This window comes from Oryzias latipes, chromosome 5 (assembly GCF_002234675.1).
Source record: "Oryzias latipes chromosome 5, ASM223467v1".
In the NCBI taxonomy this organism is placed as follows: domain Eukaryota; kingdom Metazoa; phylum Chordata; class Actinopteri; order Beloniformes; family Adrianichthyidae; genus Oryzias; species Oryzias latipes.
This window is the reverse complement of record NC_019863.2, coordinates 5,292,660-5,308,132: the sequence shown is the minus strand read 5'-3', so window position 1 is coordinate 5,308,132 and position 15,473 is coordinate 5,292,660. Positions and strand designations below refer to the sequence as shown.

General features: G+C 39.9%; 1 protein-coding gene across 1 annotated transcript in view; it reads right to left on the bottom strand.

Moving 5' to 3' along the window:
* LOC101158014 (voltage-dependent calcium channel subunit alpha-2/delta-3) overlaps window positions 1–15,473 on the bottom strand; it is a 40,515-nt gene that overhangs the window by 12,922 nt on the left and 12,120 nt on the right. The window contains exons 6-13 of the mRNA XM_023954788.1: window positions 14,413–14,575; window positions 13,848–13,979; window positions 12,483–12,543; window positions 12,233–12,383; window positions 12,077–12,151; window positions 11,909–11,998; window positions 6,765–6,878; window positions 5,874–5,952 (exon numbers count right to left, since the gene is read on the bottom strand). Coding sequence (XP_023810556.1) covers window positions 5,874–5,952; window positions 6,765–6,878; window positions 11,909–11,998; window positions 12,077–12,151; window positions 12,233–12,383; window positions 12,483–12,543; window positions 13,848–13,979; window positions 14,413–14,575 — 865 coding nt within the window. The remainder of the gene's footprint in view (window positions 1–5,873; window positions 5,953–6,764; window positions 6,879–11,908; window positions 11,999–12,076; window positions 12,152–12,232; window positions 12,384–12,482; window positions 12,544–13,847; window positions 13,980–14,412; window positions 14,576–15,473) is intronic.

The following is a 15,473-nucleotide window of genomic DNA, read 5'->3' as shown; positions in this document are numbered from 1 at the left end:
AACATCTAAAGTCAGACCATTGTCTTCTGAATCCATATTACTAAACTGCTTATAAGCTTTACAAATGTATTAATTAACTTTGTTAATAGTTTATTAATTGTTTTGCAGCACCTCATCTAAAAAGTGTGGACGTTTTTTACCACAAACAACCACAAAGCATAAAGATTGTAAAAAGAACTTTATGACATTAAAACAGACTAAACATACACAAATCGTTCTGTAAAAGATATAATAATTTAATTCAGACAAATGATTTTTTTTGTTAAAAACATATATATTGGTGTTGGATGACTAGCATCATAGCTAATAGGATAAAGTATTAGCCTCTATCCTGAGTGAAACATTCATTGCAAATCCCATCACCAGGAGACAGTTCTCTGCATTCAATGCCAACAGCATTCAACCACATTTGCCTTGCTTCAAAGTCCACAAGAAAGTTGCAAAAGCCAGTAATTTTTGAAGAACGAAGACAATAAACCTACAGGAGCCATGCTAAAGCTAACACGCTAACGACCGACCGGTAAAGAATAAAACATGGGCGGGGCTTTTTTCGTCACCTGTGTGAAAGCAAAGTCTGAGAGGCCATTCAATTGGCTGAAAGTGAGCACGCCTGTTTTGCTGATGAGTTTGATTGACAGATTCATTAGCCAATGGGGACATTAGTTAACCTGCTCATCTTTGATTCTTTTCATTATCAAAGGTGGGCAGGTTAGCGTGTTAGCGTTAGCACGGCTCCTGTAGGTTTATTGTCTTCGGTCTTCAAAAATGACTGGCTTGTGTAACTTTCTTGTGGACTTTGAAGCAAGGCAAATGTGGTTGAATGCTGTTGGCATTGAATGCAGAGAACTGTCTCCTGGTGATGGGATTTGCAATGAATGTTTCACTCAGGATAGATGCTAATACTTTATCCTATTAGCTATGATGCTAGAGTCATCCAACACCAGTCTATATATGTTTTTTAATATTTTTTATTTGTCTGAATTAAATTATTATATATCTTTTACAGAACGATTTGTGTATGTTTAGTCTGTTTTAATGTCATAAAGTTCTTTTTACAATCTTTATGCTTTGTGGTTGTTTGTGCTAAAAATTAAAAACGTCCACACTTTAGATGAGGTGCTGCAAAACAATTAATAAACTATTAACAAAGTTAATTAATACATTTGTAAAGCTGATAAGCAGTTTAGTAATATGGATTTAGAAAATAATGGTCTGCCTTTAGTTGTTAATAAATCTTATTAACACTTACAGGTATTTGCAAGACATCTATAATGCTAATAAATATCTTACCAGCATCTGACATATTAATAAAGCCTATTAATTCGTTAAGTTAGTTAATAAAACTTATTAAGCTTATGAACACTAAGGCTTGTGTGAGACATCTATAATGCTAATAAATATCTTACTAGAACCCCAAACAATAATAATACTTCTTAATTTGTTAACAAAGGTTGTTAATTAAGCTTATTAACACTGACAAATTTGTTAGGCACCTATAATATCAGTAAATGCATCATTAGCATCTTGAAAACATCCTAATAATAATGCTTGTAAATGTGTTAACTAAGTAATTTAATAAACCTTATTAGACTTATTGTACTAATAAATGTCTTACTAACACCCTATAAATTCATTTATAATGCTTGCTAATGTGTTAACAAAGCTTGTTAAGGAATCTTAATATAAAGTGTTACCCAAAGTTCTTCCGTCACACAGGCGGTAAAGCATGATATTGCGCCATGTGGCAAAAACATCCTTAAGTTTCTCAAAATATCTAAAATGACTATAGTCTTATACCTAAAATCCATATTTTAACCCTGGAAAACCCATGGGGTCAAATTTGTTTTTACTTTAATTTAATTTTTAAAATTGTATTTATTCATGGCAATTTTGTTTTTATCCTTTTAGTTTGAACTTTTTTGGCCACTTTTAATTGCTACAATTTAAGAGCAAAAAAATGTTCTTGGTTAAAATAGTTTCCTTTTTTTATTTTTGGGTTTGATGCACAGCTTCTAATGTTTATCCTTAACTTCTGAATTTATTGTTAAAGTAAATGAATTTCTTCTGAGGATACTTAGATAATGAAATAAAAGCAAACCCTTCTGAATGAGTTTTTTTTCTGTTGGCCCTCATTTCTGTCGACTCAAGCCTCCTGCAAAATCTTTGAAGTCCCCCTTTGATGAAAATCATGTTTTTTGAGATTTGAATAAGGTCGCTCGGTTGGATTTAATGAGCTTTTGTGATGTCACAACGGCCCAGTGGCGCAGTGCGCACGCTCCCTGATCGGCCCCGTCCAGCGTGCAAAAGCTCAGGTGCGGGAGAGGAAGAGATGGCGCATTGCTGCATTCCCCGCACACATTTTAAGAGCATTGTTGGCTGCACATAGTTAAAATGAAAGTCAAAGTCCTAAATGTGTTCTCCGCATTTGTGTCTCTCTCTGACCGAGTTTAAAGGCTGGCAGTCTCCCCCATTTACCAGAGAGGGTAAAACCAAAAACAAGAATCAAATGAGGGGACCTTTTATATTATTGCTTCGATTAAATTAAGAAAAATATCTTAAGGTTCAGGAGGCCCTGGCAGGCTGGCTCCCCAACCCGCAACGCGTTTCTCTCTGGCCCCCAGCTTGCCTCCCGGGAGCCGCCATAGCGATCAGGACCGCTCCAGTTCTATCGGCCCTGTGACAGACTGTCCAGGGTGTGGCAAGGCTTGTGCTTCAAAAATGTTTTCATTTTATGTGGTGTGCAAGTTAATTTAACAATTCATCACATCAGTTCTGAGCCACAGCCAGTTCTGCTTCCTGCTGCAATGCAGCCTAAATTATATTTGTCATTCAAAACATTGTTCATGGTCTTATCAAAGTTTTTTTTGGTGTAATTTTATTAAACAGCAGGTCATGTACACATTTGTATTGTCGTTCCAAACATTGTGTCAGTTTGGAAACGAAACGAAGTCACTTTTCACGTTTTCTTTATTGCTAAAGGGAGTAGAGACTGTCAGTCAGTGTTGTTTATGCCCCCCCCCCCCCCCCTCGTGTTAAGCTCTTCTCTCATGCAAGACACAGATTGTAGAATATGGAGTCTAAAAATAATAATGACCTTTTGCAATCACACAATCAACCAATAAATCTCTCATTAATACACAAAAAGATTATGAAATTGTTAAAAACCTGCACACAGGTTTTAAATTACCCATTATTTTATTAAATATATTTCAGTTTGCTTTAAAAAAACCTGTTTATAATTTTAAAGCAGCATTTTTATGGCGTTTCATCGCTGCCATAAAGTGAAAGGGCGCAAAGACAACTGAGTGGGCGCATTCAGGAACTGAGTGAGGGACCTTACAATCGCACAGGCGCAATCCTAACTGAGCCGTGATCCTGTGCGCTCACTTCCCTCCTGTGCGCTCCCAGGGTTTGGGCGCAGTGTTAAGGGGGCGTTTTTGTCACTTGGGGGCGGTAACCTTTCTGGTTGATCTGATTGGCTGAAATTTGCATGTCAAATCCGCCGAGGCAGCGGTGTCGGGACTTTCTTTTAGAGGCTTTAATAGGAAAAAAGCAGCGGCTGTAACGTGGGTTGAGCGGCTGGGTAGCTCGGTTGGTAAGGAAAAGGCTACCATGCAGGATTCGATTCCCGGAGTGGAATGAACAATGGCACTGGGGGCAATTGCCATATCAATGGAGAGCAATTAACATCACCCGATGAGGGTCTTTGCGTAAGACTCTTAACCCTTGTGCTATCCTATGACCCCCCCCTTACATTGATGTGTTCTCCCTACCATGACAAAGGTGAATAAAGGTGGAAAGATTTCATGTAATCCATGGACACCAGTGAAGATCACAAATCATTGAAGAAAAAAGGTTCAGAGCACTGTCTAGTGGGTCTAGATGACCCAACTCCAAATGGTAAAGTGCCTAGGATAGCACAAGGGTTAACGCTACTGCCTCCCGCGCGCTTCGACTGTAGCTCACCGCTGGATGGGTGAAATGCGGAGAAGAATTTCCCCATTGTGGGATAAATAAAGTAAAATGTTAAAGAATGCAGTGATTTTCACATGAGAAAAACTTCAAGCACAGAAAAACCCGCTGCACTTTCTTACCTTGGTTTTGGGTTGTTGGTTAAGGTATTAATCCACGTTACATCCGCCGTATGTCACAGGTTTGACACAAAGAGCCGAAATTTCTAACTGTGATAGTTAAAAAGCCACGCAGGCATTGACCTACCGGACATACACACGCAAACACGCAATTAAAGCCATATTATTTCCAATAACACACTCCTCTCCTTACAATATAACAGCACTGGATTGAACTGCGCCGTTTCAGTTATGGATGTTTTTTTTCTGTATTTAACGTTGAAACATACCAGTAAAACATGCATGCTAGTGTGTGTTTTAAAAAGGAAACGAGCGCAAAACTGAGTTGGTTGGGATTTCTTTTTCCAGTCATTTATCAGCATCCAAAAATCCATCAAAGTCCTCATCTTCTGTATCAGAAATGAACAGCTGGGATAAATTTCTATCAAATACGGCAGCTTCCCCTCCATAATCGTGTCTCTTTGCTTTTCCAGGGTTTCCAAGACAAAGTTGTTCTGCATTATGCTCATATCTGCACCTTTGTACTATGGGGGGGGGGCTTTTTTTCACGTCCTCACCTCTCTCCGTTCCGTTCTCAAGCTGTTCTCTCCTAAAATCTTTACCGAAGTCACACAACAACACAGTAGGGCCGCTCCGTACATTTTGGAGAAAATGTAAGACTTTCAAGTGCGCCTTATGGTTGTGAAAGTACTGTACATAGAAAATATGATGAGAGGCAGAGAGCCGCTCAAGAGCTGCCTTTTAGCCACCCCCTGCTCTGAAAAATGAAAGTCCCACCCCGCCGCCTCGCCGGATTTGACACGCAAATTTCGGCCAATCAGATCAACTAGAAAGGTTACCACCCACCAAGTGACAAAAACGCCGTCTTAACACTGCGCCCAAACCCAGGGAGCTCGCAGGAGTGAAGTGAGCGCGCAGGATCAATATTTTAGGTAATTTAAAATGGTTTTTCACAATTTCATGATGTTTTTGTTTATTTATGAGAGATTTATTGGTTTACTGTGTGAGTGCACAAGGTCATAATTTTTTTTATTATGAACAATTTGGGGCTCCACAGCAGAAAGGGGGATCAAGGGCGGGGCTACTCCGCTCAGCAACAATGGCCACGCCCACATAGAGGAAACACGAAAAATGGCCTTTTAAGACATTTAGGTTGTTAGGTTTTGGCTAAAAACGTCTTAATCATAATTAAAACACCACTGAGAATGTTTTTATTTTAAAAAATTGTGATGTGGGACTTTAAATATTTGTCATTATTTATATTTCTCTCATCATAAACTCTCTGAGCAGTGGCACAAACTTCGTAATGACCTGGTAAATTTCCGGTTTCGGGGCTTGGAGCTGAAGAAATCATTTCGGTCCAGCTCCTGCTAATGCTAAATTGTGCTTTGCACTGAATGTGTGAGACTGTTTAACAGTGGGGGATTTTGGGGGGGGGAGGGGGGGTTGGGCCTTGTCATTCTGCAACCCCTCTGCGATCTGTTTTCCTGGCTGTGACTTTCCCTGTCAGAGGGCACTCATCCAGAGAGTTGACATGCAGAAGCCATCAGCAGAGAGCAGCTGAGAGGTAGGCAATGACAAGAAGAGGGATTAGAGCGGATTGACCTCTGACCCCCCCTAGAGTGACACTCCATTGCTTCTTGGAAGACAGAGTTTGAGCCACCGCAAGCATGCACACAGAAATGCATATGACACACAAAGGTGGCAGACACCCACACACATCTCCTCATAGTTCTAAAGTAAAACCGAGCTGTAAAGTGCTTCATAAAAAACGTTTCCAACCTTTGTTTGCACAAGCCATCCATTTAAGGTTATCAGCAAATGCAGACTCTCGTCCAATCAGGTAGGGGAATATGCGCACCTGAGCAAAGGACACAAGAATGAGGCAGCTTCAGAAAACTGAATAAATGCAGCCACACACATCAGTGCTGCAATCCAACTCTTTTTGTGCTTCAAATAATTGTAATTCATGGATCCAATGTTATTATTCCTTTTCTTTGTCTGCTTTGGACAATGAGGCTGTGCAAGTGTCTTTTTAAAGAATGCTGTTTGACACTTTGCCAGACCTGCACGGCTCATTGGCTCCAGATGCCTTGCTAAGCATAAAGCACATAGAAAACACGGAATAGCTGCTATGTCGTAACCCTGAGGGTACACGGGCTAGAAGGGGTGGGGTACCACACACTGCCAACACACATGCTTGATAGGACTAGAAAACCCCCTGCAGCTGATGCTTTTAATGCTCTGCAAACCCCGCAGCAGTTGATTTCATTTCAATCGCATTTAAATCTCACAAAGACAGGATTCCAAAGCTAACAGTGAGGCCAGGAGGAGCTGTGGGGAGCCTTTCAGACTGAGCTCTAACACATGCACTGCCCTTGAAAGCAGTTAATGTCCCATGCTTTACTCCTTATGGGGAAAATATTGAGCCTTAATGCATCATGTTCAAAAAAATGTCTCACGCTGACATGGATTTTACATTACAGGGTACTAATGAAGTAAAAAACCAATTCCTCACAACATCAGACAGGAGTTTGAAATGGCATGAAGCATTAGAATGTGCATTTACTCCTGAAGAAAAAGTGCAGAGAAAGCAAAAAGTTTAGGAAACTGTGTCGCAGTCAGAACTGTGCAGAACAAGAGAGCAACACGGAAAGTTAGGTCAAGACTCACTTTTCTTTCTGGCCAGTTGAACTTCTCAAAAACGTCATCGTACATTTCAGTTGCGCCGTCAGTCACCAGCATGATGGCCTGGCTGCAGACACTGCCGCGTCCGGTCTGATTGAACTGCAGGGAGAAGCAAGGAAAACCTGAATTACCCACACAGCCTAGGTCTGCTCATGAGCGCTAAGGCTCACGGGTTTCTGTAATGTGTGCTTTATGCAGATGCCAGAAGACGCAGTGCGGTAATTAAGTGGTTTATTGACCTGTGATGCTGTGAACGTGGAGGTAAAGGAAGGCGCTCGCTGACACAGTTGCAGGATGAGTCCTTCTGAGCTCATCTGCTCTTGCACCGCACAGGGCAAGAGTGAGTAAATGTTCAGCAGCTACAACAGGTTATAAAACACAATCCTGGATTGCTGACATCAAACTTGAGTTGAAGTCCCACTCCAATCATCTGTTGATCTATTGCAAAAGCGTTCCCAGCTGTTTTTTTATTATGAATTTGTCATTTTTAGCCAAAACCAAACCACCCGGGTCACCTTTGGTTTCTGCAGAGACGCAGTAGTTCATTAGAAAATTTACCTCTGAGTTGTAACTGGAACTGTGGGTGCGGAGCAACTCCACCCGCTTCCTGCTGCTGAGAGCTTTCTGTTTACACTCTCCCGCTAGCTTACAGCCCTTCGCACCCTCAACGTAACCTAAGGGTGCGATAAAAATGCCGAGCAACATCAGAGCTAGATGTCAGCTCAGACGAGCAAAGCAAAGACGTTCATGGATCTATTCGTCCACCAGTGAATGCATCGGAATGGAGCGGAGCAGAAGAGCGCTAGTGTCTCTCCGACAGCAGCGTCACAGCTACAGGCTTTTTTTGTCTTCTCCGCTACCACCATTTGAATAAAGAAATACTCAAAAATTCGGTTTCAATCTTGATTTTCTTTATATATATGTCCTCCATCATGACAAAAATAGCACCAGAACATTTAAAAAAAACCCAAAGTGGAAATCTTTTGCTGTAGTGGGTCTTTAAGAATCGAGAGGTGCTCCATAGCAGCAACAGTATTTTTCATACATGACAGGAAATAATCCTTTGTGTGTGAACAGCACATAGAAGCACAGCATTGAGAGATTCACAAAAACGAGTTTCATAAGTGGAAGTATTTCAGTTCTTGTTATAACATTTACACTTGATTGTTTAATTTATAAATCTGCTGCACAAAAATCCATCCATCCATCCATCCATCCATCCATCCATCCATCCATCCATCCATCCATCCATCCATCCATCCATCCATCCATCCATCCATTAACCTGCTGTATCTCCTTTGGGGTCATGGTGGCTGCCAGGTGGGGCAAACCCTGCATAAGTTGCCAGCCTGTTGCAACTTTAAATGAATTACACTCAAAAGGAGTGTAATTCATTTCTTGAAAAGTAGTGGAATGAAGCAAACGTGTACGATCCCTATCCAATTCAATGTCAAATTGTATTAGTGGAAAATTTAAAAAACAAAAACATCACATTGGAGGCATAGAAAGGCCAAACTGTATAATGCAAAGTTAGCTTAATGTATTATATGACATTTAAAAAAAAACTTAAATACAACAAGTAGGCACAAAACATGACACACTTTTGCTTCAATACATGGCATTTTTCAAAAAGAATTGTGATTGAAAATGTTGAATCATTGAAAAAGACCGACTGTCACTCTTTGTAAATGTTGAGACTCTAGAAAAATGAGGAACCTGCTGTCATCAGATGGTGCCTGAGCGTGTTTGAGCTCCGTGTAATCCACTCTCTGTGCCTGAGTCTGCATTGTTGAAGTGGTATGTTACTGGTGTTATTCGTAAATACCCTGTTGTATAAATGAATGCTAATTACACCAGACACAATCAATGAGCGGGATCCATAGTGAATTGATGCCGATAAAATCTAATCAATCCAAAACCCTTCCAGCAAAATGGTTGAGTCAACATTTGCTGCTCTGAAAGAATTGAACCGAAAATGTGTTCTGATGTTCTCAGACAAATGCAAACATAAACATGAAGGATTCATGAAGAATAGATGTGGGTAATGCTAAGTATCTGTGCAGTTCAAAACAGAGTTTGGAACTCTGTTGCTTTAACCCTTGTGCTATCCTAGGCACTTTACCATTGGGAGTTGGGTCATTTAGACCCACTAAACAGTGCTCTGAACCTTTTTTCTTCAATGATTTGTGATCTTCACTGGTGTCCATGGATTACATGAAATTAGTTAGTGTGACTTATCTTATATTTAGTAAAATCTTGGGTTTAGGAAAGCTCTATTTTCCTCCAGTCACAACACGCCAGTGTTTGGTTTCTACTTAGCTGTGTTTAGGTCCAGAGTTTTCTTTTTTTCTCTGCTGCGTTCTCCTGCTGCCTTACGGCACCTTGGTTTTTGGTCTTTGTTACTCGTTTTTTAGTTTAGACTTTCTTTTCTCCTGTTTTATATTTTTCTTTTACTGAGTTCAACTTATTTCAACTAAGTCCCATTAAAACTTCACATGACTATAGCAGAAAAGGGTTTTTTTTATACTTCTTTGTGCCTTTGGTTTACTAATTTTAATATTGTATGTTAGAAAACTTTTAGTTTGTTTGAGGTAGCATTAACTTATAAAACCTATGGCAATCAAATTACGTTTTAAAATGTTGAAATGGTCTCGGATCAGGATCCTCTTGGGGTTATCCAGACTAAAAATTGTTGTTCTGGATTGTCAGGGGAAACAAACTCTGGTTCACTTGAAGCTAACCAAATGTGTCCACTCTGAATACACCCTAAGACATAAAAACATTGACTTGAGCGTTCAGGAAAAAAAGTTTCTTATTTACCCACTGTCTTAAATTTGATCCACACATTTTCAATATATTGTAGCTGTATTAAAAAGAATTATGTATCAACAAATTGGAATTCTTTTGAAACAGCAAGTATTTCATTTAAAAAAATGAATAACAATAGAGGAAGTACAATTTTAATCTATTTTCAAAGTTTTCCCAGTGGTCTTTTAGTTATGATTGTGCCGTTTTTAGCCAAAATTAAAATAAAAACGGTGGTGTTTTCTATGGCATAGTTCCTGTAGAGCGGCAGGAGTTCATCAGAAATGTACCTCTAAGTTGTGGGCGGGACTGTTTGGGAAGAGCAGCCCCGCCCCCCTTCCCCTCTCTGTTAGAAGCGAAGCATACCCGGGAGCTTGTGGGCAGCCTGGCGTTCATTCTACATCACAAATGAACAGCATTTTCTCCTCTGCTCCTGACTCTCAACAATTTGAATAAAGAAAAACTCAGAAATGCAATCTTAATCCTAATTTTATTTATATATGCCCTCCATCATCAAAAAAGGCCACAAGAACCTAATATAAACACCAAAAACACAATTTTCAGTGAATTGGGTCTTTAAGAGCTTGCTGTGTTTCCTTACACGACAGAGTTTTAGGGCCACCAAAACAAAAAAAAAGTAAAATTACGAGATTTAAAAATGTAAATTCACAAGCTTTTTTTAGCAGCAGAGCAGACTGACTTAACTTAGTTGAACAGGTGAGCTGAATGTTTATTGATAACGTTCCAAATGTTTGGAGTTTCATTTGATTGATTTATGATTTATTCATATTTATTTATTGATGGGTGGTTTGCAGGATCTCTGCAGCCGTTGATGAAGACGTCGGTGTCCCTGCAGCTGTCCACTTCAATCCTTTCTTCCCCCATGAAACCAAGATCTCTAAGTCTGTGCGATGCTTCCGTCTGAGGAGGAACACTTTTTGGCATTTTCAACGTTGTGATGCTACTAGTACAGACTATTTTCATTCATCTTTGTTGTTTTATGTTCAAACGGGGAGTTTCATCTGGAGGAGGGGGCGTATGTAACACTGGTTACACATTGGTGTCCTGTGCATGCCAGGTTCATGACGTAATGAGAATCAAATGGACTTCAGGGTATCTGAATGAAAAGGAAAATAAAGTATTGGTCCTCCTCACCCAAATGTGTCTCTGAGCTCCTTATTTCACTTATGAAACTCTGCTTTACCGACACTGAACCCCGGAAAGACGGCTACACTGACAAGAATCTGATTTTGTGTCGCCAAAAAGTTCATAATTTCTTTGTTTTTTGAAACCTATCCGGAAATAAAGCTTCACAAAATGCTCCACATCTGTCCTCTTCAAGCTAGGCTCTGATAAACAGACAACATTGGTGCTTTTTCCTTGTTAATCTGTGACTTCTTTGTCGTAAATGTACAACTTAAAAGTCGTAATTAAAAAAAAAATGTTTGTAAACTGACCCTAAAACTCTGTTGTATCCTTAAAATGCTGATTAATAGCAATATATATTTCTGCGCCTCTGTTATTCTTCTTTCTGGTATTTCTAGGGTAGTCACTGCTTATGTAAAGACAGCATCTCTTTGATTCTTAGATATACTGCTGACTTTTAAAGACTCAGCCCACTGGACATTAATGTAGCTGTGAATTTGAGCAGTGGGGAAACCTGATTTCCATATTCACTGTGGAGCTTTAATTAATCTGACAAAAGCAGAGGTGAAAGCTGCGCTCCCTCGGCTTCAGCAATGAAGCCACAGCTCGCCTGAAAACAGGGAGATAAAAGAAGTGCAGCCTGGCTCCTAGCCTTATCTCCTCTGTGTTCTAATCAGTGGCATTATTAATCACTGACATTAATGAGAGCCATTAATCACTCTTCAGAATGGATGTGTCTGTATTTGGAGGGTGGAACGGAGATTGCACCGGCGCGTTTCGACAGCCGACAAACCTCCCGAATGCTCGCACATATTCGACTGCTTTCTGTGATTAGCTGGAACATCCAGGCTGTTGTACATGAACACTTTCTGTCAGCCAAAACAAATGTGGCTTGTAAAAATGAAATTTTTTCCCTCTGTTCTAGTCAGCTGGAGCTCTTGAATTAAATGGGAAGATAATGCATTCGTCAAAGCTGGGGAACTCACACTCATTTATTCCTTTTATGTCAAACAAAGTGATCAATAAATGAATCATTCCATGAAGAATGTATTCCTGCCAGAAAGCACTGAACAAGAGCAGATCTGCCTTTTAATGCGTTTAAGTGGGATTTCTGCAGGAAAGATGAATGAACGACATCTTTGTTTAACTTTTGTCAAGCTTTACGCAGTGACACTTACGTCATTGAGGATTGTGAAGGCTTCAGACAGAGCTTCACCCAGCAGCCCGATCCCTTTGGCAAACAGCTTGTCCAGATGTTCCCGGAAGTGCTGACAGACGAAAGAAAGCGCTTCAACTCCTATTGAAAAGCAGGATCACGACGCGATCCATAATTATGAGGGACTCACGTCTTTGTTGGTTCTGTCAGCCCGAACCAGAGTTCCATTCAAACAAGGCTCCACATAGTGGATCTCCTGATTGTACTGTGGAAAAAGAAAGGGCATACAGTGAAAAGCCAGACAGTGGCTTTTATTAAAAACTGTGACTTCTTTGTGTGAACGTACTGCTATTATATTAAAGAAGTCATCGTCTCCCAGAGTGTCCAGTATGGAGGAAACAGTCTGCCTGGCGATGGTCAACCTCAGTCCTTTCATGCTTCCACTGACATCCACCAGGATCACCACATCCTTGGGAGATGTAGCTGCCTGGATGTACCTGTAACAAGAAATTCAATTTTACACTCTACTGTTAGGGAAATAAGAGACATTCTCATTTTTCTTCCACTATTTTGTATGGATTTGCATGGATATAAACCATTTTCGATTCCTGCAGTCAAAGCCGATGACACCATGCTCATCTGGATGCCATTTTACTCCTAGAAGATAGATATTAGACATTTAATTACTGTACGAAAAAGGGGACATGTAGTTTATTGTACATAAGTATGTTGTAGCTGGAGGCAAACTGAGACAGGACATTTGATTAAAAAAAAACTTAGGGTAGGTTAGGCTGATCAAAGAGCATCACTTTTAACATTTTTAAAGCATTTTTATTAGTCCATATGATGCTATTTTTGCTGCATATGTTTAAAATCATAACAGTTAACCAGATTTGTTTAAGACTTTAAAATCAGGACTTCATCAATGAATCTTTGGTGCCACATTTACTCCTATGGATGCATGCGGCTGCAAAAGTTCCACTACATTCAAATGTACATGACTTCATTTTTGAAAAATGATTGAAAGGCAAAACATTAAGATGTTTATGTGTAAAATTAAAAAAAATATGTTTTCCATAGCAAAAAGTTCCAAAGAGGCTTTTAAGTTTGAATTTTGATATCCTGGGAAACACATTTGTGCCTCATAAAAAGCAGATTTTCAATGTTATTTTGAGTTAGACACAGATTTGTCATCAAACTGCTGAAGTCACTAATGCATAGAAATCTGACTAATCCTCAGTTTGGTTCTTGATTCAAACCTGCAATACAGTACTACTGTGGAGTCAACAGTTCACATATCAAACATAACATTTTTGTGGTTTAAGTTGACATATTTGAGATCGGTAATTGTGGAATATTTTTGTTTGTCCACAAAATATATTTTGATTGATTACCTATTTGTTAACATGAAATACACGCTTAAGATAACAAAAAATTAAAGCTCAAATGATTTATTTTCTTTTTAAAGAATATTTCTGCATTTTCACAAATATCAACTTCAGCTAAATAACCCTCTTCATGATCCTATGGTGGTGTACGGATAGTTTGTTATTGATTTGTGTTTTTCAGATCAGGTTCTGTTTTATGTTCAGGTTTTTTCAGGTTATGTTTTGTGTTATGTTTCTGTTTCCAGGTGTCTGTCCAGTCAGTCCATGGTTCAAGTTCAGTCGTCCGACTTGGTTTCTGTTTTTTCTGTCCCTGTTCTCTGGTTTATCCCCTTCTTTTTCTTTTAAGTTTTTCTTTTTTTTTTTTCTTTGTCAGAGCCTTTCCTCCAGAATTGGTGTCCTCCAAACCACCATTCCTGACAGATGTGTCTAAAGTTGAAACAGGATGCTTAAGAGTTTAACAAAAAGTACTGCCATATGCAACTAAATTAAGAAAAAAATTCTTTGTATTTCCCTATCATTGAAATGAACAGATGTGCAAACAAGACACCTGTAAAAAAAACAGAGAAAGCCCACCTGGATACTGCCTGAAGAAGCCTTTGGCACTCCCAAAGTACTGCCAAATAAGAGTCGGATCTGTTTCAAAATTATCCACAAACACTTTGTTCAAGGCCTCGGACCAGTAAACCCCATTCACTATGTCTGGATCTGAAGATGAACAGAGATGGGGGGGGGGAAGAAAGACACAAGTTAATTAAATGGTGATAAGGGAAACCATTTTGGTCACCATTACTGTCTGCAAGATTGACCTCTGTTCCTTATTGACTCCCTCTGATGGAGCTACAAAGGCTGTGACTAAACTGCCCCCTCCCTGCCTGCTCCAGGAGGGGCCTGGCTTTGTGTTGTGAGCGGAGTTATAGTGAGTTCATTACAGCTGCACAAAAGCCAATGGATGACGCTCGGGGGGGAGAGTGACGGCCCACAGAGACGGAACAGCCGGGTTTGAACTGCACTCCAGAAGAGAGGCCTGCGTTTGGCTTTTATTGATCCCTCAGCTCTACTCGGTGACACGGAAACAGCTTCAGCTTCTTCTTCTATCAGCTTCCTGTTTTGTAGCTTCATTATTTTTGCAGAATCTCACCTTTGTTGTACATGTTGGTGGGCACCTGCACCACACTGTGGCTCAGGTTAACTGACAGGTTGTTGAAGTGATCATTGGGCTCCAGAATGAACTCTCCCCCCAGCTCCACGTTGTTGCCTTCCTCATCCACTTCGTTGATCAGCACGGCGTTGAAGTACTCGTACTGAAAAGGAACAGAAATTGGAAAAGGTTCACCTATATGCAGAAAGCTCGTACTTTTGTTTTGTTTTTTACATTCAATGATTTCATGGACTCATCACACTGGAAACTAAACTAGCTAATGCTAAAAAAAAATAGCTCATAAGCAACATTTTAGGACCTAGTCTATTAACCCTTGTGCTATCTTATGGGGTCCAGTTGACCCCACCCTTCCATTGACGTGTTCTCCCTACCATGACAAAGGTGGATAAAGGTGGAGAGGATTTCATGTAATCCATGGACACCAGTAAAGATCAAAAATCATTGAACAAAAAATTTTCAGCGCACTGTCTAGCGGGGTGTAGATCAGTGGTCCCCAACCTTTTTAGCGCCACGGCCCGGTATGACGTCACACAAAGTTTTCACTTACCGGTCTTTTTTTTTTTTTTTCAATAAACTTTGTGCACATTTTTTAATTTAACGGACCGGTCTTTAAGATGTTGGCGGAGGATTACTGTAGCAATGCCACACAGAAGGAGGAACAGATACGTGACTACACAAACCCAAAGGTTTTATTTTGACACGCATGGATACAACATCGCACAGGAGTCATCCTCCTCTCCCCTTCCCACACTCATGGTGCAAAAAAGAAGTACTGTCTATTGAATGTAGCTTTCTTTTTTTGGAAGTGGATGGCTTCTCTTCTATCTCCTGGCTGGGCCTTTTCCTCTTGGCAAAGAAACTTTCCAAAAACGTTTGGTTTTCCTCATTTTGCTAGTTCCTGGGGTTTATTTTACCGGTAACCTATCACGTGACCGAGAAGAGCGTCTTTGCCCGCGTTAATGGTGACATAGACGGATGTGACAGAGAATCGGGCAATTTTTCAAAATAAAACATCTTTCAGATTCAGATATAAATAAACC